This window comes from Peromyscus maniculatus, chromosome 4 (genome assembly GCF_049852395.1).
Source record: "Peromyscus maniculatus bairdii isolate BWxNUB_F1_BW_parent chromosome 4, HU_Pman_BW_mat_3.1, whole genome shotgun sequence".
NCBI classification, from domain to species: domain Eukaryota; kingdom Metazoa; phylum Chordata; class Mammalia; order Rodentia; family Cricetidae; genus Peromyscus; species Peromyscus maniculatus.
The window spans coordinates 134950625-134974180 of NC_134855.1; the positions used below are offsets into that span (position 1 = coordinate 134950625).

Below are 23556 nucleotides of genomic sequence, written 5' to 3' on the forward strand. Positions count from 1 at the left end.
AACCTTAGCTGAACTTCTTAGTCTAAACTGTGTTCACTTGACTTCTTTCTACTTGGCGAAATACTCTTCCAGCCTGCCTCAAGTCAAGAGGACAGATAGGACATTTAAACTGAAAACTGACTTTAGGCTGGGATCTGCAACACAAAGTGGAAATAGTTTCCCAGAAGCCATCTTGCCTTGAGAGGCCCAAGGGCCAAAGGTCTTGGTCTTCATTTTGTATCCTGAACCACTCTGCTCATGGGTAGGTGTTTGGGGTGGGTGGGTAGGGTGGCACCTGGCCCAGGATGGCTCACCTCCAAGAAGAGGCAAAGGAGGAAGCCTGAAGGCTGGAGGCTGAAATGGAATTTCATACACTGGCTAATTAAGCCAGCCTTTCCACTTGCCAAACAATGAAAGCCAGACTCAGAAAACACACTCTACCTCCTATTGCCTTCAGTTCTGAGAAATCGGGACAGAGTGGAACTCGGAAAGCTGTCAGCTGAGGAAGGTGAACTGGAAATAGCACGCAGGCTGGGAGAGAGGACCCAGCAATCTTAGTCCTGGCTCTGCCAGTGACTTGTGGTGTCCTTGAGCAGGTCAGTTAACTTCTTTCTCTGAGCCTTGTCTCGTTTATGAAATAGGAATGCTAATCAGATCATATGTCCCAATCTTTTAATATCAATAATCATCCTTCTTCTACTCATTCTAACTATGGGCCCTGTATTTTACTGCTGTTGTCTTAAAGATTTAATTTATTTATGCATGCATGACTGTGTGGTTGTATGCCATGTGCATGCAGGTGCCCTCAGAGGCCAAAAGAGGGCATCCAATTCCCTGGAGCTAGAGATATGGGTGGTTGTAAGAGACCCCATGTAGGAGCTGGGAGTCAAACTCAGGTCCTCTGGAAGATCAAGAAGCATTCTTAGCCTCTGAGCATCTCTCCAACCTAGGCCCTGTGTTTTGAATGCATTTGTTTAACTGAAATCATAATTTTATAGAATGTTGTGAGCAACCCATATGGGAATTGAACTCAGGTCCTTTGAAAGAGCAATAAATGCTCTTAACTGTGAACCAACTCTCCAGCCCCACTGAAATCATAATTTTATAACCAGGACTGGAGGTGCATGTATATAACTCCCAACTTGGGAGGCTAGAGCAGAAGGACTGTCATGAGTTCAAGGCCAGTAGAGGGTATGTAACAAGACCCTGTCTCAAAAGCAAACAAGACCGGGGAGGCAGCTGAGTGGTAGAGTACTCTCCTGGCACACACAAGGCCCTAGACTTGATCCTCAGCATGACCAAAACAGTTCTTTAAAAAGCAAACAAAATTATAATTTAAGTCTCTTAAAAACTTTTTTTTGAGGCAGAGTCTTGCTATATATTCCTGGTACGAGGCTCACTATATAGGTCAGACTGGCCTTGAACTAAAAGGCCCCCTCCTATCTCAGCTTCCTGAGTATAGGAATTACAGGTGGTTTTATTTATTTATTTTTTTAAGATTTATTTATTTATTATGTATACAGCATGTATGACTGCAGGCCAGAAGAGGGCACCAGATCTCATTAAAGATGGTTTTGAGCCACCATGTGGTTGCTGGGAATTTACCTCAGGACCTCTGGAAGAGCAGCCAGTGCTCTTAACTTCTGAGCCATCTCTCCAGCCATGTTTTTTTTTTTTTTTTTTTTTTTTTTTTTTTTTTTTTTTTTTTTTTTTTGGTTTTTCGAGACAGGGTTTCTCTGTGTAGCTTTGCGCCTTTCCTGGAGCTCACTTGGTAGCCCAGGCTGGCCTCGAACTCACAGAGATCCGCCTGGCTCTGCCTCCCGAGTGCTGGGATTAAAGGCGTGCGCCACCAACGCCCGGCTCATGTTTTTGTTTTTTGAGAAAGGATCTTGATACATAGAGTTGGCTAGCCTGAAACTTGCTATGTAGACTAAGCTGGCCTTGAACTCATAGAGACCCACCTGCCTCTGCCTTCCGAGTGCTGAGATTAAAGGTGTATATCACCATGCCCAGCTCAAGACAAAAAAAAAAAAAAAAAAAAATCTCAGAGAAAAGACGTGCCAAGGCCATATGCTTGCTCAGCAGATGAGCCTTACCCACTCTGACAGTGGGTAAAGCCAGTGCCTGCTCAGGGCCACAGAGCTTTTACCCACTGGTGCCTAACTCGGGGCACGTGAGTGTTTCCTCCCCACATTACCCTTGGCCTGGCGAGAGACTTCCTCTGCGGTGTTTGTCACTGGCAGTTTCTCAGGTGACCCCATCCCCTGACTTCAGTTTCTTAAAATGGAACTTGGCAGAGGATTCTACTTGACACTGTTTGTCCACCTTGTAAATGCTCAGAGCTTGAGGCTTCCTGGAACTTAGTGAAGCTTAGCAAGCCTGGAAAGGCTCACTTGGAGGCAACAGTACCATTACATATGCAGGTTCCAGGAACTTAGCACCGGGTCCTACTACCAACTCACCAACTGACTTCAAGCAAGTCACTGTACCTCCCTGAACCTCAGTTTCCTGATCTGTAGAATGGGAAGAGGACCAGCACCACCTCAGAGCACTCCCTCTGAGGGCTCAGTGAGACCCTGGGTGGAAACACTCAGCACAGGTGGGCTGTGCTCACACTGCGCAGCTGCTAGCAGTGGCCTCTCAGCTATCTGCAAGTCACTTACCTAGCATCTTCCCACATCTGGAACACGGTTGAGAAATAGGAAGAAAGCAAAGAAAACACTTCTAAGCAGTTCAAATGGACACCATGAAATTCCCAGATCAAACCTGACCTCACTGAAGAGGTCCTCACGCTTTTTACACATGATTAGAACAACCAGGATCCCTGTTTTTCCCCAAACCACAACAAGTTGGGAGGCAGAGGGACAGCAGCAGAGGATTCCTAGTGCAGGCACACTGACAGCAGTAAATGTAAAAGTGGGTGGTGAAGAGGCCGACATCACAGAGCTAGTGGACGGGAACTTAAAGCCAGCAGCACAGGCGCTTTCTAAGCCTAGCTGGCACCAGTGTGTTACAGCAAGATGCAATCACTGTCCGTCATCACGATGAACCCCACACCACAAGGGAACAGTACGTTAGAGTTAGCATCTCTTATTTTAGAAGGAACCCAGAACTCCACTAATATATTTTTGGCACTGAAATGTGTAAGTTTCTATCCCTGGAAACACCCTTTTCCGCTACTGATGTCTAGCAAAGGAGAAGCTGCCCCACCCCTGAATGCTGACACTAAAGTGAGACACTACCACCATCCTTCCACATTCTTACTTATCTGAGCCATAGAGCTCCCAGGCTTTGGCGATCCCCAGGGCTAGTCCCTTGCTGGGATTATTGGAGAGGATCTTGGCAGCTTCTTTGGTCTTTTGCAGGACGTTGAGAACATGTCTGTTGGAAGAAAGATAGCTGCTGAGTAATTGAATGGACCAGGATACCCTTCTGCCCATGACCTCACAGATACATATAGGAGCATTACTCTGAAAATCAGCCAAGTGCTTAAAGGCTCCTTACCACACCATTCCTGGAGGACACACCACAACTGGGATATGCTGGGCCATCCTTACCTAGATGTACATGCCCAGAGGAGTCCTGAGACCCCCGTGTGGCCACTCCACCCCAACTCAGTTTCTAAGGGAGCTGGAGCCCCTCACCTTGGGCTCCGAGGTGCTATATGGAATCCTGCTGCAGACCATATGGAACTGTAGTGAGCATGAGGGCCAAGAAACCACTACTGTGGCCCAGCTCTCAGATGGCAGTTTCTGAATTCCCCTCTGCTTTGGATTCAGAACTGCTTTCAGGCCTCAGCTACGTCAGAGGCCTCTTGAAGGCATCATTCTCTCAGCCTGGAGGGTTAATTTGTATATAGAGAGGCAGGACTCATATGCTATGAGACTGAGGTCTCTTCTTTGTCTGTCTGGCATCTGATTTCAAGTAGAAAACTGTTATGGGGAGAAGATGGAGGCATGGAGAAACCATGATTCAGGGGCCAGGAAGGCACAGTCACAGAAGGAGACCCTTGGCTTAGCCAGTGACTATCCGTCCACTGAACTCTTCCCCATAATGCACTGCACAGCTGCCCTGGGAACCCACCGGTGCACAGCAGGAGTTCGGGAGGCCAGGCCCGCAAAGCTGGCAGAGATCGTGTTGATTTCTATCTGTTTCAGGGCTGTGGAACCGTCTGCACTGCACTGGAACATGTAATCGGAGCGATTCAGGCCCAGGAACACAGTCTGTGGAGAAAACTGAAGGCTGAGGACTCGGGCCCAGGAGCTGACTCTGGAGGTCTAGCCACACTGCACTCTGTAGAGCTAATACTCTACACGGAGGACCAATACGCCCAAATACCAATACTAATACTCCCAAACCCAGAGGATTCATTCTGTCATCCCCGGACTGGTCCCTGGGGTGGAGGCCCAGCTGAGACCAGTCCGAGGGAGATTCTTACAAGGAAAGACTGAGGCCAATTGTTCTAGTCAAAACAAAACAAAAACAAACACCAGAGAGCAAAGAGACAAGTTCCAGACAAAGGAAGGGCTAGGAATGGGTACCTGGGCAATGCCCTCTTTCAGGACTTGCTTGTAGATATCAAAGAGACGGGCCGTATAGTCATCCTTTTTGATGGTGCTAGAGAAGAAAAGAACATTCCAGGCTACACAAGACCCTACAGGCCATGAGTCCTACCCTTACCCACCCACCTCTAGATAATTTCTGGATCGTGAATACCCATTCCAACCTAGCAGAAAATAGTGCCTAATAATCTACTCTAGAGCCAGATGACCTGGGTTCAAATCCAAGCTCTACCAGCCACTGTGAGGCAATCTCAGTGGATCCTATCCCCTCTCTGCATCTGTTTGTTCAACTGTGAAGTGAAGAGGAAAACAGTTGCTTATACAACAGGCTGTGGGGAAGGGTAAACGACACAGCATGGTTTTTAAAACTTCAAACAGCTTCCATAACTGATGGCTGGTGAGTTTTCTGGCTGACCTCAAGTTAACTCTCCATAGCTCCCCCTGCACTCCGGTCTCCTCCCAGACAAGTCCCCCCCCTCCTCCAGGGCAGTTCGCCATGTGCCTGCAGGTTTTTCAGGCCCAAAGTACACATCCTGGTTTCTTTCGTAGGTTAATCCTCACGTGATACCACTTCCTTGGAGAAGCCTCACTATCTGAGTCAAATGCCTTTCTAGGTGCTCCCACAGCACTGTGAACAACATCTCCTTTACAGAGCTGACGCAAGATGCAGTTTTCACTTTATTATATGGCAACTAATGTCATCTCTCCCATTGAGCTAGAGACCGCATACAGGTGGGGCTGGATCTAAATGGGCTCGTCCTCTCAGCCCAGTGTGCTGCTGTGGCATGTGACGAGCTAGGGGCGCATCCAGAATGTTTTTCTGGAGCCTTAGGAAGAAATGCAGCAAGGAGGGGTCCACAAGTCCTTAACACCACGTTGTTGCTTCTCAAGATTCAGGGCAAACTCTGTGTCTAGCCATGCCAGGCCTGTAGGCTGACCTAGTTACAGAAGTTTGGGGTGGAGCAGTGTGGGGCAGGCAAGAAGCTGTCTTGAAGGCTCTCTAGAGGATGAGTTCTTTCACTGGGGCCTTGCTTAGCCCTCGGTGAGGAGAAGAGTCCCCAGCTGGGCCTTAGCCTCCAAGAAAAGTAGAACACATTTTCTCTTCTCTGAACAAGAGACACCTTTCAACCCCAGGCTCTAGGCTATTGTTTTCCCTTGAGGGGTGGTGGTGGTATGTATGTAGAAAGGAACAGGGAAGGTTGAATTACTGAGAAGGGCTTTAGAGCAGGTCTCCCACATAATCACACTGTCAGGTGTAAATGAACTAAACCTGGCTGCTTGCAGTGAGCATAAGCAAGCCCGTCCAGAGAAAGAAGGTGGTAACAGGGTTCACATATTCATGACCCCCTGGATTGTTGGTTCCAAAACAATGGTTTCCAAACTTCCTATGATTATTATTCCTTCTCACATTCCACCTGTTACCAAAGAGCACACATCTGAGAAAGATTTGGTCTCTAACAAAATAATCTAGTTTTCCATTGAAAACTTAATCATAGATACACAGTTATACACATATAACATACACATAAAACATTTATTTATATATATATATATATATTTAATTCTAAAATCAGCAATTTATACTTAATTCCAAAATTAACCAAGAAATTTCACTTGCCTTAGGACCTGAAGTGGGAGGAGAGGATCTAGCTAGAAAAGGCAAGGGCATGACTATCTACTTGGATCTTGGGTATGGCTCAGTCTGCATTTTGTCCTACCCAAAGACATGAGGCTTTAGGTGACAAGAAAAAGTCATTTAAAAAATGAAACACATCCTTCTAATGGTGGGATGAAGAAAGAAGGGCCTTTGCTTAGAAGTTGAAATCTGACTTTAAAACCCAACAACTCCCTAAACTCTTTTCTTCCCAAACCAGGTCGTTTTCCATAATTCCAAGTGGAGACCTTTGAAAGACTTACTTTTATTTTATTTCAGTGTATGAATGTTTCACCCGTGTGTGTGTGTGTGTGTGTGTGTGTGTGTGTGTGTGTATGTGTGTAACTACACTTTGTCTAGTACCCAAGGAGGCCAGAAGTGGGTGCTAGATCCCTGGAACTGGGCTTATGGAAAGCTGTGAGCCACCATGTAGGTGCTGGGAACTGAACCCTGGTCATCTACTGCAGCAGCCAGTGTTCTTAACCACTGAGCCATCCCTCCAGCCCTCCCTCTCAGCGGAGATTTCTGTCATGAGAAGCAGGAGGCCACTGATCACAGAATCATAGCAACCCTGGGTCTCAGCCAACCTCATTTTCTAGATTAAGAAACTGAGGCTCCGAGAAGAAGGACTTTCCTTTTGCTTATCACACAAAGGGCAGCAGAGCCAGGAGTAGAAGGCAGCTCTCTTACTTCTCTTCTATTTTTTATTTCCCCTGAGGGGTGCCTGCTCCCCACTCGACCAAGTTAACTAACACAGCAACAACTCCTGGATCCCCAACCTTCCCATTCCAAGCTTTTGGCATCTCTGGCCCCAGAGGCCTTAGCACTCAGTACCTAGACAGAGTTTGCTCCAGGAAGGTCGAGTTTTGGCTGACAGCATCCACCAGCATGTTGAAATCCATCTGCACAGCGTAGGCCTGCTCCAGCAGAGCACTAGGCACTAGTGAGGGGAAGAGCGTGAACGGGGCGAAGGTCACCACCTGATCAATGAGAAAGTGGGGCAGAGGGAGAGCAGCTGTGAATGGGGTGTCTTCTTGCAAAGCCAGGCCGATGCTACTGAGCACACAACTGCAGAACAGCAGTTACTTCAGGGAGGGAAGAGACGAGAGAAAAGTAAGAAAGGGTACAATGTCAGCTTCCAGGTTCTGTGACAACTCTAGCGGACTTTCTTTAAATGAGAAGCAAACAACAAACTCAAAACTCCCACACAAATGAAGCACTTACTGCATGCAATCATTGTGCTGACCACTTAAAAAGGGTTCACCGTGCATATCATTCTGTGAGGAAGGTACTATGTTATCCCAACTTAGCACACAAAGGACTTGGGATAGAGGTTATGGAACAGGTCTAAAATATATTCAGCTGCTGGCGTTTGGACTTGCCCCGGCTTGGTTACTAAACCACTCTAACCCACTCAAACTACATGCTCATCTGTACCCACTCTGCTGCCTCTGCTCCTGACTGATAGTTAAGCCAAGTCTATCCCCAGATCAGGAGCTCACACCCCAGGCCTCTGGCCTTCTGGTTGGGGTAGAGGGAAACGCCTACTGGAAGGGCTGCTGAAGTGAACTGTGGCTTCCTGAGTAGAAGCCAATAGTGCCATGCCCCTGTCCTGGGGCTAGAAACGACAACTCAGGTTAACAGGCTGGCATCTAGTTAGACTCTGGGTTCTTTGGACTTTGACACAGTCATGAAATCAAAATGTCATTTAAGATAGTTATTCTAAAAGAGAGCAATGCATTCTGAGATTTCTAACAACAAATGAACTGGAACTTGGGAGATGATAAATAGACCGTGACTTGAATGATTCACCCTCTGAGTTAATATCAATTTGCCATTATGGTAGAAAGGGTTTATGGTGGTAGAACTTTCATTAATATACTTACTTAAAAAATGACCTTGAACTAGATAATACAAACACCATACACATTTTAAAAGAGCTCTAAATAGCCAGGTGATGGTGGCATATGTCTTTAATCCCAGAACTTGGGAAGCAGAGGCAGGCTGATCTCTGTGAATTCAAGGCCAGCCTGGTCTACATAGTGAGATCCAGGACAGTCAGGGATATGTAGAGAGACCCTGTCTCAAACAAACAAGCAAACAAGCAAATAAATAATAAAAGAGCTAAGGGTACATAGTGAGAAGTGTGTTTCAATCCCACTTCGGCCTCAGTCACCTAGTTCTCACCCCAAGACAAGGTCTACTTGTATCAGATGTCTTTATACTCATATACATGTTCACAAATACAGTATCTCCTTTTATACATGTAAGATTTTATACATATAAATCCTGTCTCAAAAACACAGGGTTATTGCAGACCATGTGAAGGGTGACCTAACACCCAAAGCACATGTAAAAGATGACAACTGGCTTTAGACTCAGGACACTGCCTCTCCCAACAAGTACCATCCAATTCAAACACTTCCCAGAGGTTTTCTGCCAAGACTTCTCTCTGTCCTGCCCCCAGAACTCATTGTACTTGAATGTAGGATGGCTAGCACACAGCTGTTCTCTGCTGCCAAAGGCTGGAACACACAGGCTCTCACTGTTTAGAGAAAACAGCAGCACATGTATGACAGTAACACTCTGCTTTGTCTCCAGGAGACAACAGGAATGGTAAGATGGTGAGGGGAGCAATTGCTCTTACCCCCCACGCTGGCTCACTCCGGACTGGGGGGGGGCTTGAACCTCTTTCTTTTTACTTATATTATTATTTGTGTGTGTGTGCGTGCGTGTGTGTGTGTGTGTGTGTGTGTGTGTGTGTGTGTGTGTGCGTGTGTGTGTGTGTTCTATGGCATGGAGATAGAGGACACTTTCTGGGAATTGAGTCTTTCCTTCTACCACTAGGTTATGGAGTCAAACTCAGGTCCTAAGGCTTAGTGGCAAATGCCTTTACCCATGGAGCCCTCTAGTGGCCCAGTCTTGAACTTCTGCTCCTCCTGATTCCACTTCCCAAGTGCTGGGATTACAGGCATGTGCTACCACACCCTCCCAGTTTGATTTGGATAGATAAACTGGGTAACTTTCCATCATTATTAATTATATTATTTGCATGTGTGTGTGATGTATATACTTGGTAGTGTGGGTGAGTACATGTGTATTGAGTGTTGGGTGTCTTCCTTGACTGATCTCCACCTTAGTTTTTGAGACAGGGTCTCTCACTAATCTTGAAACTCAGATTTGACAGGCCTGGCTAGCCAGCAAGCTTCAGGGATCTGCCTGGCTTCCAGCCCTGGGGTTCTAGGTGCCTACTACTGTCCCAGGTGTGGACTCTGGGATCTGAACTCAGGTTTTCATGCTTGCTCAGCAGGTATTTCACAAAATAACCCATCTCCCCAGCCAGCCCCTGCTGTTTTAATGTTGGCTCTGACTTTAAAAAAAAATAATGCTGGTGTAGGGCTGAAGAGATGGCTCAGTGGTTAAGAGCACCAGTTGCTCTTGCAGAGGACCTGGGTTCAACTCCAAACACCCACATGGTGAGATGCAGCTCACAACTGTCTGAAATGCCTCTTCTGTCCTCTGTAGGTAGTGCACATGCATACACTTGGGCGCACACACACATAACACACACATACACATAAAATAAAAGTAAATGTTTTAAAATAAAGATGCTGGTAAATTTTTTAAAAAGGAAGGAAGACAACAGGAACAAAACTGTAAAGGCGGCTTGCCTTCGAGGGGAGCAGTGCCTGGATTAGGGAGCCTGTGAGGGGAGCAGTGCCTGGATTAGGGAGCCTCTCTCCACACAGAATGTGCTTTTGAACAGGGCACCCAGCTCCTGTGCCGCCTCTTCAAAAATGAACTCCCTCCCTCCTGCAGGTGCCAGATGTGCAGCCCACATGTGGCTGGTCTGCTCTGCTGATCTATAGGGTGAAGGTCACAGTCCCCTCCGCCCAGTATCAAAGCCTCTTGGCTGTCTGACCTCACCTGACTTCACCCGCTGACCAGCCCGGCCTAGAACATTTTTGGCCTCTCCCTACTTTGGGGGCCCTGCTCTACTGTTCCTTTCCGCCATCTGTCTTTTTTTTTTTTTTTTTTTTTTTTTTTTGGTTTTTCGAGACAGGGTTTCTCTGCGTAGTTTTGCGCCTTTCCTGGAGCTCACTTGGTAGCCCAGGCTGGCCTCGAACTCACAGAGATCTGCCTGGTTCTGCCTCCCGAGTGCTGGGATTAAAGGCGTGCGCCACCACCGCCCGGCCCGCCATCTGTCTTTTAAGTTCTAATTTAACTATCATTCCCCATTTGACCTCTAGTCAAAATGAATTACTCCTACCAGGCTTCCCAAGAGGACGGGAGAATATGCAGAGCATGGCCTCGGAGCCACACTCTATGGGATCAGATCCCGGCTCTGCCAGGCTCCCCACGATTTCAATGACCTCAGCTGGGTTATCTAACGTCTCTGGGCTGCAGTTTCTCCAGCGCTGCTGTGGTGAGGGTTAAAAGAGTCAGCAGTTCCAGAGTGTTTAGAATAAAGCCTGACTCACGGTGAGTGGTCATTAAATGACAGTTAATGCTGTACTGCCTGCACCTCCTCCTCCAGCGACAGGCCTGAATTTTATTCCCTGGTCCGTTCTCCAACTAAACCCCGTGCTACAAAGGTGAGAACCTCTGGCTGACTCACCTAGTCTTCCATGTCAAGGCTGTGCTGACCTGGAGCCAAGTATGAATTAGAACAAAATCATATATGCCTGCACCACACACACACACACACACACACACACACACACACACACACACACACACGGGGGAGGGTCTTTTTCCTCTCTCTTTTTAAAAACATTACTTTATTTTAAATGATTTGTTTTGTGTGCACTGGTGTTTTGCCTGCATGTATGTCTGTGTGATGGTGTCCAAACCCCTGCAACTGGAGTCACAACTGTGAGCTGCCATGTGGGCGCTGAGAACTGAACCCTGGTTAGTGCTCTTAACTGCTGAGTTCTCTCTGCAGCCTCGTCTTTTTCTCTGCATTGGGAAGGTCACTGAGGACCAGGGAGATGGCTTGGGGGGTCAAAACAAAACAAACACAGCAGCAAAACGGGCCGTAGTGGTGCACACGTGTGATCCTAGCACTCCTAGGGCGAGGTGGCAAGCAGAGACAGGAGAGCCTCACGGACGCTCTGGGGCCCAGGGCCGGCAAAGACAGGAGAGCCGTGCGGAGGCTCCTGGGCCGGCCGCCTGGACTGCAGCACAGCAGAAGAAAGGTGGAAGCTGAGAACCGATTCCAAAAGCTGTCCTCTCACCTACACGTGGGTGCCTGCACTCACACATACACATACAAACTCATACATACATACATACAAATAATAACAAATGTTTAAATAAAGACAGCAAAATCTCACTGAGAGTCAAGGAAAGTGGTACACATCTAAAATCTCAGGACTTGGAGGCTGAGGCAGGAGCATTGCCGTAAGTTCCAGGCCCTGACTCAAACTATCCTCATTTCCCCAAAGAAAGAAGTCTCACTGAGGTCTGTGCCTGTTGTAGGCCCCATTAAATCCCAGAAAGATTAAATATTAAACTTTCACATGATACCCATTTATTAAAGGAAGAAATAAAAACTTGAACAAGAAAACATTCCACCTTGGATTCTGGTAATTCATAAACCTGAAGTTCCTAGGCCAAGCAATACTATTTCCAAAACCAGAGGCCAACCTCCCACAGTATCAGCCAGCTCTCAGTAACTGCCATTCTCATGTACTCGAGCCTCGGCAAGCACCTGAGTCTGGACCATCCACCAGGCCCATACCTGAGCCACACAGAAACAACAGAAGAAGAGGTGACCAGCGTGGGCAGAGTTAAAAGCAAATGGCAGGGAGAAAGACAGGAAGGGAGGGAGGGAGGGAGGGAGCAAGTGAGCGAGCGAGTGAGCGAGCGAGCGAGCAAGCAAGCAAGCAGGGTGGGAAGGACAGAAAAGAAAAGAAAGGAGCAAAAGACAGAGGAGCTGGTCTAGTCCATGCCTTTGCATACACAGAGGGAGGGGCTGGGTGAGGAGGTACACAACAGGAAGTACAGCCACTCAGGAGCCTGAGGCAGGAGAATAGAGGGTTAGAGGCTGGTATAGACTACACGGTGAGACCCCATCTCAAAACAAACAATTGGAGAGGAAACAAACATCTAGCTATTTACCTGTTATTTATTCATGATCACCCGGAAGGATAAGTAAAGCACTAAGCATAGGCTGCCTTTAGGAGAGGGGGGCTGGGTGGACAGGGAATGCGGAGGAGTGGGTTAATCGACTCTTGAAACTTTTGCATTTTGACACAGGAAAATGTTTTCTGAATGTATTATCTAGTTGCAAAAGAAACCGATTTCTTTTTGCTTTGATTATTGTTTATTTTATGTGCAGCTGGTGCTTTTGCTGCATGTGTGTCTGTGTAAGGGGCTGCAACTCCCAGAGTTGCGATTACAGACCGTGGTGAGCTGCTGCCACGGGGTGCTGGGAATTGAACCAGGTCCTCTGTTCTTAACCGCTGAGCCATCTCCCCCAGCCCCATTTTTGTTTTGTTCTAAGGATAGCGGTTTTTGTTTGGTTGCTATTGTTGTTTTGAGATAATATCTTAGTATGTTGTCCTGTGGGTCTCAACTTGTGCCTTCAAGCAATCCCCCTGCTTCAGAAGTGTGACTAAGCCCAGGTAAAGGAGGAGATGTTTTAAGTGTGGATACAGCAGCTCTACATTTACGTATCAGTCCTAGAGAAACACACACACAGCTGCCCAAGCACGCACGCATGATTCCTTGTTGTGCTATCTGCAGACATAACGTTCCCTAACAGCCCTCGGTACAGAAAGTTAAACCGCTGGAACACTAGAACAGAATGAAATTGTCCCTGAGCAGGACAATTTCATACGAATAAAGTAAAATGTGACGGTGTGCAGCAAGACCTATGACAAGCAGTGAAAGCTGGTGGTGGCAGCACCTAGGGAACTGTGCAGTGTTCTGCTCTGAACATGTCAGCAGGTTAGAGCTGTAGGGCTGACTGCAGGTGTCACAGAAAAGCTTCATAGTGACGACAGACTCAAATCAATATATCAGAGCATCAAAAACTGGGAAAGTATGGCATTAATGACAAGCGCATTTGGCTAATATATAAGTGAACCACATAACAGGTTAATAATTACAAGAAACTTGGCTACCTTCATAATTATGGCAACAAGTATAATACCAGATGATTATGTGTGGGAAATAGTAGGTATCTCTAACAGAGTATTTCTCAAAAATGATACATTAAGCCGGGTGGTGGTGACACACGTCTTTAATCCCAGCATTTGAAGGCAGAGATGAGCAAACTCAGAAGAGTTAGAGGCCAGCCTGGTCTACAGAGCAAGTTCCAGGACAGCCAGGGATATACAGAAAAAAAAAAATCCCTATCTCAGAAAAACAAACAAAAAATACACTAAATTTCTTTTAAAGTAAGTATGTGTGGAATGGAGGCTGTAAAGTAAGAGAAACCCTTGAATTTAAACAAAATTTTGCCTTTGACTGCCTTGGTCAGTTTATTTAATAGCCTATTCTTGAATTATAAAATAAAATATTCTAGAGCCGGCGGTGGTGGTGCTCACCCTTAATCCCAGCACTAGGGTCGCAGAGGCAGGAGGATCTCTGAGTTCGAGGTCAGCCGGGTCTACAGAGTGAGTTCCAGGACAGCCAGGGCTACACAGAGAAACCCTGTCTTGAAAAAGCAAAAATAAATAAATAAAATAAAATAAAATTGCTGCCTGATAAATTGATATACCAATGAGTGTTAATCTTTGCATCACAGAACAGATTTATTCAAATAATACTGAGCGTTACCACATACTTACACAAACGTGACATAATTATGACACTGGGGGCAGTAGGCCTAGAGCAGAGAGAATAAGCACTAGAATTTGGCCTTTACTCTTAAACATTTAATCTGTTATAGCCCTTGACAATAAAAATAAACTGATACTGTTTTATCAAAATATAAAGCTAACCCTCACAGGAGGCTAATTCCTTAGAAAGAGATTTAAGACAGATTGCTAAACAAAAATTAAAATTACAGCAGAGAATAATAATATGTATGGTTCAACTTGGATTTTAAGTTACACATATATGTATATTTTATATTTTAAATTACATATATATGTGTATGTGTATATATATACATATGTATGTGCACAAAAAGCTGAAGGAGCATATCAAAAACCAAGCTAGGCATGGTGATGCATACCTAGGGTCCCAGCACTTAGAAGGGAGACGTGGGAGGACCGCCATGAGTTCAAGGCCCTCCTAGTCTATACAGTGAGTTTTAAGCCAGCTAGGGCTCCATGCTGAGACTCTGTTTCAAAAGCAAACAAACAAACAAAAGCAATTGCAGAGAAGACATGTGATTGGGGGTGCTTGATTATGATAGGTCCCCTGACAAAGTGCTTCCTGGGAACGATCTCCTAATTGCCTCACATGGTCAATTATGTAGTCATACTGTGTTCACCTACTGGAAGAAAGTACACCTTACAGGAATTAAGTAGCTGCCTAAATCACACTTCAACCCTCAGATTTAGGTTTGATTACTCCAGCATGCTGCTTTTTACTTTACATACTTTTAGGAATCAACTTTAGTTATTAAATAAAATAAGGAAAGAGATGTAGTCTTTGACCCAAAGGGGCTGCCCCCATCCCGGGAGGGTAGGCTCTAAGCAGCTTACATCCGAGGAGCTGGGATTCTGTGCAGACCTCAGCAACACGCCCTCAGCCAAGGCTCGGTCTATGGCCTGCTGTGCCAACTCTTCAAGCTGCTTCTCATCCTGCAAGATGCTCCCCCAGCTGGCAGCCATCCCCACCTGTGAAGACAAGAGGGCTTGGTGACAGAGGGCCCAGCAGCCATTGGAATGTGGCTACAGCCAATACTGTGAGACTTGGCCAGTTCCATGGAGGGGCAGTTGTGGTAGGGAACAAACTGTTTCCACTTCCTCCATGTGCACAAAACCAGTCCCACGGTGCTTCCAAGGCTGTCCCTTCCCTCTTTGGGGTCTCAATACAACAAGGGTATGCCTCTCACAGGGAGGAAGCCAAGGTTCAGAGGAGTAAAACGACTTGCTGGAGACAATGGCAGGTCTAGGTGGTGTTCCAGTGCAGGTCTCTGGACTTCCGGTCCTAAACTCCTCAATGGAGAAAGAGGCTCTAATGCCATATGTGACTGGAACAAGTAACTTCCCCTCCCAGAACTACGGTTCCCTATCTGTGCATAAGTAGGAAGGGATAAATGGGTTTCCAAACCTGGCTTAACATTCTGGGTTGCTTGGGGAAAAAATACATATTACTGGGCCCCACCCCAGAGATTATGACTGAAGGGCTCAGCGGGAGGAAGGGGTTGAAACTTCATTTTAAAATGTTTTCCTAAAATGGAAACTGTTAATTCCCCTTCTTTAATTTTTTTATTACATCTATTTGTGTGTGTGTGTGCGCGAGAGCTGGCATGGAATGCTTGGTAGAAGTCATTCGACACTCTGCAAGTCAGTTCTTGCTTTCCACCACATGGCTCTCCAGGATCAACCTGAGGTCGTCAGCCTGTGGCAAACACCTTGACCTAATGAGTCATCTCTCTTGGCACTGATTCCCTTTCTTATTCCTACATCAGTAGATATCACACAAATTACACAGCAGGTAGGGGAGGAGACTGTGCAATGTCATGAAATGCAAATAAGATCAACTGTTGTGGAATATCTCTTTACACGGTGTGAAGATGTGTCACTGTGACTGGTTTAATAAAGAGCCGAATGGCTAACAGCTAGGCAGGAAGAGGTTATCAGAACTTCTGGGGATAGAGAGGTCTTGAAGAAGAAGAAAGGCGGAGTCATCAGTCAGCCCTGGAAGAAACAGGATGGGCAGAACTGCAAAGGCATCCCAGCCACATAAATGAAAAAATATGGGTTAAATTAAATTATAAGAACTAGTTAGGAACAAGCCTAAGCTAAGGCCGAGTTTTCATAATTAGTAAGTCTCCAAGTCATTATTTGTGAGCTGGCGGCCCAAAGAAAAATCCGTCTACAGTCAATTTCTCCCTTATACCAGGAGCCAGTTTACTAGCACAAAGCAATTACATCTTTATGTGGACATTTATCAACACATATAAAAGGGACAAAAAATATTTTTAAGAAGTCACATTATCATTAATCTTGGCACTTGGGAGGCCGAGGCAAGTGGATCTCTGTGAGTTCGAGGCCAGCCTGGTCTACAGGGTGAGTTCCAGGACAGCCAGGGCTACACAGAGAAACTTTGCCTTGAAAAACAAAGCAAAAAGAAAAAGAAATTACTTTATCAAAGTAGAAATACCTGAAACTGAGCTGCCCGGCCCAAAGTGAAGAAGTACTCTGCCTGGCTGCCAGAGGTGCTAAGAGGTCCACCAGCTCACATCTGGCTATTCATTTATTTTATAGCAGGTTCGGGCTTCAGAGGATCTGGATAAAAACCTGGAAACATCTATCTGGTCACTATTCTTGTCCTACCCTGCTGTCACTTAATTCCAAGAAACAAACATGGCTGCCGTACTCAGGGGTCGTCAAGAAGGGAGATGGACAATGATAGATAACCTCCATCATTTTCAGCCTCTGTCTCCTCCTCGTGGTTTTAGATCATTCATCCAAGTCAGTCAGCCTCAGCACAATGCTTTGACAGAATGAACATGTGATCTCAAGACAGAGATCCCCCTGCCTCTGCTTCCCGAGTGCTGGCATTAAAGGCGTGCACCACCACTGCCAGGCTCAAAAATATATTTCAAATAAGAAGTTTTATTACTTTCTTTTTTTTCTGGTCAGGATTTTGCTATGTCACTCAGACTGGCCTCCAACTCAGCAATCCTCCGCTCTCCCAAGCAATGGCATCACAGGCATGAGCCACCACACCCAGCTGAACAGTTTACTAATTAAGCTCTCTGGTTTGAATGCTGCAGGGCATGGTGCTGGCTTGGTGAGGACTCCCTGGCTGACAGCCTTTCAATGATGGGCATGTCAGCAGGAAGGAACCGAATAGCAGGACTCAGGCTCACCCATAGCAACTCACTCCTATCTCAATGCCTTCCAAGGCCAGCTTCCTTAATGATCTAGGGGCATCCCACCAGGCCTCACCTCTTAAGGGTCCCACTACCTCCCAAAGTCACCACATTGGGGACCAAGCCCAACACATGAACCCATAGCAGAGTGCTGTATGTAGGAACTTGTCTTGGCTGTACCCACTTCACAAGCAGTGGGAGACTTGTTAAAGGTCATATAGCAACTTAGTAACAGGGCCAGAGGAGAACCCATGGCTCCAACATTAGACCAACTGGACCTCCACTAGTCCCCATCTCTACATACCTAGAATTCCAATAGCTGTCTATTGCCGGGTTTTGCTTGGCTTACTAATGCCAGGCCCTTGGCTAGGTACTAGGGACATTAAAAATAATTACTATGGATGGGCATGGTGGTCCAGGCTTTCAATGCCAGCACTCAGCGAGTAGAGGCAGGAGAACCATGAGTCTGAGGCCAGCCTAGGCTACACAGGAAGACCCTGTGTCAGTAATAACAACAGAAGCAGGGCTGAGGCAGTGGCTCAGTTGGTAAAGTGCTGGCCACACAAGCATTAGGCAAGAACTTAATCCCCGAGCGGGGCCGTGGTGGCGCGCACATTTAATCCCAGCAGAGCCAGGTGGATCTCTGTCAGTTCCAGGCCAGCCTGGTCTACAGAGTGAGATCCAGGACAAGCACCAAAACTATACAGAAAAACCCTGGCTCAAAAAAAACAAAAAAAAAAAAAAAAAAGAGAGAGAGAGAAGAAGAAGAAAGAGAAGAAGAAGAAAGAGAAGAAGAAGAAGGAGAAGGAGAAGGAGAAGGAGAAGGAGAAGGAGAAAAAGAACTTAATCCCTAGCACTCACAAAAGATGGCCACAGTAGTGTGGTACTCTTCTGAAGCCCCGATGCTGTGGACATTGTAACAGCTAGACCTCTGGAGCTTGCTGGTCAGTGACTGTGAGTGAGCTCCAGGTTCAATAAGACCCTGCTTCAAAAAATAAGGGAGAGGGCTGGGGGGTAGCTCAGCAGGTGGAGAGCCTGCTACACAGCATGAGGACCAGAGGTCAGATCCCCAGCACCCACATAAATGCTGGGCAGATGGGGGTGACCTATATATAATCCCAGAATTTGAGGGGCAGAGACAGAGGTGAAGAGTGACCAAGTGACCTGATGCTCAGTTTTCCACATGTGCGTGTACATATAAACGCACTCTCACATGCAAACAGACACATCTGTACACACACACACACACACACACACACACACACACACACACACAGCTCCAAAGGGTGTATCACAACTGAGGGAAACAGAATGTCAACTGTGGGCGTCCATGCACACTCATGCACACAAACCCTATAACAACAACAGCAACTAGAAAACTGCTAACTGGTTTTCTTTCTATAGACTTAACCCTTCTGTGACTTGTTTGGCTAATGACACTTGAGTTTGCATTTTCACAGCAAGTACTTCCCTGGTTTTCCAGCAGAATATTCAGCTGCTCCCTGGGATGCTCCTCCTCTGATGAATCTCCCCCTGGCGCCCAGGCCTCCCCTGCATGCACTTTTCCCCCACATCCCATCTCTTCCAGTCCTGTGGATCCTGCTGACCTAGCGCAGTGCTCTGAATTCCTCTATGTCTGCCTCTCCCAATCACTGGCCAACCCCCTCCTCGTCCCCGGGCACCAAGTAGAATCAGAGTCGTCAAAGCGTCTTAAGTGACTGAGACGCACCACCCTCTCTCACTTCCTAGGTCTCGCAGGCAGATGCTGGTTTCCCTGCGGCTTTAAAGGCTCTCCCACTGAGCTACGTCCACGGTCGCTGTAGTCATCCTGGAACACTCCCCACAACTCTTGATTTAGTTTTGGAAGCCATCCCTGGACGTCCCTGTCCAGGTTCGTACCTCTACCATAAAAACAGCATTTGCCTTGATACTTCTCTGCTAGTGCTAGATCACAGTAGCCAGTGATCTAAGGTTAACTAAGTAGTGGTGAGTGAATCACGAAAAACTTTAAATAAACGCCCACGTAGAAATCCGGCCGGACTTTAATCCCATGGGCGAGGCCAGGGCGGGCTCGGGGCCTGGAGCTACAGCAGGGTAGCTGGCCCTGGCTTGTCCCCAGGATGGGCCCCGTTCACTCCCCATCCCTGGACAAAGTTTGGTCCTGGGCTCTCTCAGTTTTTGATGGTGGCTTTTTAATACGTTTCCTGGAACTCTGGCTCTAGCCCCGCTGACCGCGTCCGAGCTGGGAGCAGGCGAGCTAGAGATCCAGGTTCAGCACGCGCCAGCCCAACCCCCTCACTGGACCCAAGTTCCCCCCGGTGCCGGCCGCCGTCCCGGCCGCCGCGTCTGCCCGCCCGGCCGCCCGGCCGCCGCGTTCCAATCGCTCTCAGACCCCTCCCTCACAGCTCTCCTCCCGAGGAAACTTGACCCTCGCCAGCCGCCGTCGCCGAGCCCCGACCTACTCGCTCGTTGTCCAGCTGCTCGCCAAGCTCCAACGCCTCACGCCGTTACCCAGGCTCAGGGGGCGGGGCCTCGGCAGGACCCAGGGCGCCTGCGCAGACCGCCCCGCTGGGCTCGAAGAGCTGGGAAGGGAAGGCGCCCTGCGTCCGTGAAGCTGGACGGCGGCCGGGAAGGGGCACTTCGTGAGAAGCGACCTGGGCTCTAGGGATGCATCGGTACCCTGGGGAACAGGCCTCGGGAAGTAGGGAAGGGGTGTGACTCCATCGGCGGGATGTTGCCTGCAGGCTTAGATCCCCGAGAGTGAGATGGGACACTGTAGAATAGGGAGGGCATCGGGTCCCCTGCAAGAGCAACAAGTACCCACCCGTAACCGCCCTCTCTGGGGCTGTCTTTAAATACGCAGGTTCATGATCCTCCTACCCCTACGCAGACCCCTCATGCTCTGGCAACCCACAGCAATGTGACTTTCTTATTCCCAGATTGTGAGAGGTTTGTTCAAACTCTGAGGCGCCTGTTAAAAGGTTACTTAAATGAAACGTATCTGACCAAACCCTAGGGAATTAATTATGACTAAGATACCAAACTCCTAATTAGTTTGATGTCAATAAAAGATGAGCTCTAGAGTGTGGGGCAGGCTGTTAAGAGCCCCAAGCAGCGAAAAGAGACAGTTTCATATGTTAGGTGCGGGCAGATGCGGGCAGATTTCAGGGCTGAGGCTGAGGCAAGCCATGGTTGTGGAGCTAGAGAAAGGGGATGTCAAATTGAGAGAGGTGTATGAGGGAGAATTGTTACTGTAAATCAGTGGCCCAACCCAGGGACCAGAACGCTTCACTCCCTAGATAGAGCAGGTACGTCTTTCCCCAGGACAGATAGCCCTCAGATAGGTGGCCTGGTAGTTGCTGACCAGGTAGGAAGCAGCAACCCCAAGTGACAGGCAAAGGAAACCATTTCTAATTCATAATGAAATTACAATAAGCAGGGAATCCTGGGCTTGAGCCTTTAATTCCAGCCTTTGAGAGGCTGAGGCAGGAGGATCTCAGTGAGTTCTAGCCCAGCCTGGTTTACATAAGAATTCCAGGCCAGCCCGAGTTAGATGGTGTGAGCTTGTCTCAAAACCAAAACAGACAAAAATGAAATTATAATGAAAACAAAAGCACCATGACCCAGGGTTCTCTGTACAGGTTCCTCTCCTCTGAGCTGGATCAGCATGATATACCCGGTGACTATGGGTGAACTGTGGGCAGGATCCCAGATCTTAACAGCCCATTTGGTTAAGCATCCACACATTGTGGCTTTGTTTCTGTTCTGTAGATGTGGCAGCCGAGCCTGAGAAGTTACCTAACTTGTTCAGAGTGATGTGGTGAATGGTCAGAGTGGGATGAAGGGTCAAAGGTCGTCTCAGCGAGGCTTTTTACCCTGTGCTCCTCTTCTCGGATGATTTACTTCTAAGTCCTGGCCTGGCCGGCTCCTTGTCATTCAGATGTTTGCCCCTTAGATGCCACCCTGCCTTGCTAGTCTGTCTCATAGCAGTTATTAGCACCTGAAGTTACTTATTTGTTGTTTCCATCTCCTGGGTGCGAATTCCATCAGCGTGGCCATCGGCTGTCTAATTCACTACCCCCTGAAAGGCCCAGGAAAGGAGAAGACAAAGAAGCAACCTGAGAAAATACCAAAACCCTTGGAAGGGAGAACTCTAGATCAAGAAACCAGGGGGACTCACTGTTCTCTTACAGCAGTGGTTCTCAACCTGTGGGTCACAACTTTTAAGATTGAGTGACCCTTTCACAGGGGTCACCTAAGACCATCTGCATATCAGATATTTACATTATGATTCATAACAGTAGCAAAATCGCAGTTATGAAGTTACAATGAAAATAATTCTATGGTTGGGGGTCACCACAACGTGAACTGTATTAAAGGGTCGCAGCATTAGGAAGGCTGAGAACCACTTCCCCAGACCCTGGAGTGGTGCCTGGAATGATGATCTGATAGGATGGGAGGGAGGGAGGGAGGGAGGGAGGGAGGGAGGGAGGGAGAGAGGGAGGGAGGGAGGGAGACACTGACATTAGTGAAAACTTTACAATATCTCAGGTACTTCCCACCAGTTCCCTCATTGAATTCTTCCACAGCCCTTCAAGGTAAACATTATCTCCAGGAATTGGTTTGTTTCTTCAGGGCTGAGGCTCAGGTGGTAGAATATTTGCTGGCATGCATGAAGCTCTGGGTTCGATAACCAGCACCACATAAACCGGGTGTGGTGGTGGACACCTGTAATCCTACCATTTGGAAACTGGAGGCAGGAACACTGGAAGTTCAAGATTACCCTAGGCTACATGAGACCCTGTCTCAAAACAAACAAACTGAACAAACAACCAAAAAACCCTATTCATTGGATGGAGACGTTTGTGTATACGATGTGGAGAAATTAAAAGATCTAAGATGAATAAACTCAGTATGGAGGATTGATTGGGATGTATCATGGTGGTAGTGTGGTTGCTTAGCATTGTGAGGCTCAGGGTTTGATCCCCAGCATCCCTCAAAAAGGATTTAGAAGGCTCCCACTTTGCTCCCTCATGAACACTTCTTCAAAAGCTGGCCACAGGGGTGTGCATCTGTACCTCCAGAAACCTGGGAGGTTGAAGTGGTAGGATCACAAGGCCATCTGGGGCTGTACATAGATTGCATCTCCAAACAGAAACCCAGGATGAAGGAGTTTTCCCAGGGTATTCCTAGCTCCATGCCTTTGCTATTGCATGTAGTAGACAACAGAGAACTGACTGAAGATTCACAGAGGTGGATGAGGATGCAGTGAGCCTTGGTATCTAAGATCTGAGTTCAAATCCTGACTCCACAACCGAGCACTGTGACTACAGCAAGCCCTCTGGCCTCTAAATCCACAGCCTGACTTCCAAAGTGGAGTCTCTTTTTCCTTGTCTTTATTGCACTGGTCACAAGGGCTAGGAGCTTGGCTACTTCCTTCTTGCATCTTTTTTTTTTTTTTTTTTTTTTTTTTTTCCAGACAGGGTTTCTCTGTGTAGCTTTGTGCCTTTCCTGGAACTCACTCTGTAGACCAGGCTGGCCTCGAACTCACAGAGATCTGCCTGGCTGTGCCTCCTGAGTGCTGGGATTAAAGGCCTATGCCACCACTGCCCGGCTTGGCTACTTCTTTCTTACCACCAGGGTTAGTCCAGTAGCATTATGGTCTCCATTCTTACAGCTGGGGAAGTGGAGGCTTGAAGACGTGTCCTGGTTTGCCAGAGGCCACACAGCTCTGCACTCTTAGCCACTGGCCCTCTTCCTACACTTTGGGATGAGGTCAAGCTTGTCAGAGCTGACCGGTAACTCCGCTGCAGTCTATATTGAAGGGTTCACGGGAACATTTGAATATGCATTAGAAGACAAGCAAGGCTGCCTTTAACTTTGTGCTTTATATTTGCCCTGTGATAGCCTCTCCAAGTCTCAGCTGGCTTTATGGAGAGTGAGATTGACACAGGTCTCGTGCATCTTGTTACGGAGCTGAAGATACCCTTGCACTCCTGATCCTCCTGCCTCTACTTCCCAAGTGTTGGGATCACAGCCATGTGCCATCACACCACACCGAGCTTGGTCTGGCCTTTTGATTGGGAAACCTCCCACTGTCCCAGGGTCTGCATCGCACATGGCCGATGTCTCTTTTTAGCCATGACATCACCCTTCTGGCACTACAGTTTATGAGGCTAGCTATCTCCCCACCTGGCTGGGGGCCACTGCTTCAGCTATTCAGAGTGGAATTCCTGTGCCTTCCAGCCTCTAGCACGGGCCTGGCCCAGACTTGCTGCTCAGGAAATGCCTGTGGAATCCAAGTGGGGCTCTTGCATGTGTTGAGGATTTACTATGTGCCAGACCTATCCCTGACA

General features: G+C 47.5%; 1 protein-coding gene across 4 annotated transcripts in view; it reads right to left on the reverse strand.

The window, feature by feature from the left end:
• Gss (glutathione synthetase) overlaps positions 1-19790 on the reverse strand; it is a 31239-nt gene extending 11449 nt beyond the window's left edge. Inside the window, exons 1-6 of one of the 4 annotated variants that reach the window (XM_006988250.4) lie at positions 19663-19790; positions 14859-14993; positions 7030-7175; positions 4521-4596; positions 4063-4202; positions 3244-3360 (exon numbers count right to left, since the gene is read on the reverse strand). In XM_006988250.4, the coding sequence (XP_006988312.3) occupies positions 3244-3360; positions 4063-4202; positions 4521-4596; positions 7030-7175; positions 14859-14987 (608 nt within the window). In that variant the 5' untranslated portion in view covers positions 14988-14993; positions 19663-19790. Of the gene's footprint in view, positions 1-3243; positions 3361-4062; positions 4203-4520; positions 4597-7029; positions 7176-14858; positions 14994-19099; positions 19119-19603 lie in introns of those variants that run through there. The other 3 variants (XM_076570958.1, XM_076570957.1, XM_076570956.1) reach the window with 3 other exon arrangements.
• Positions 19791-23556: the final 3766 nt, after the last annotated feature.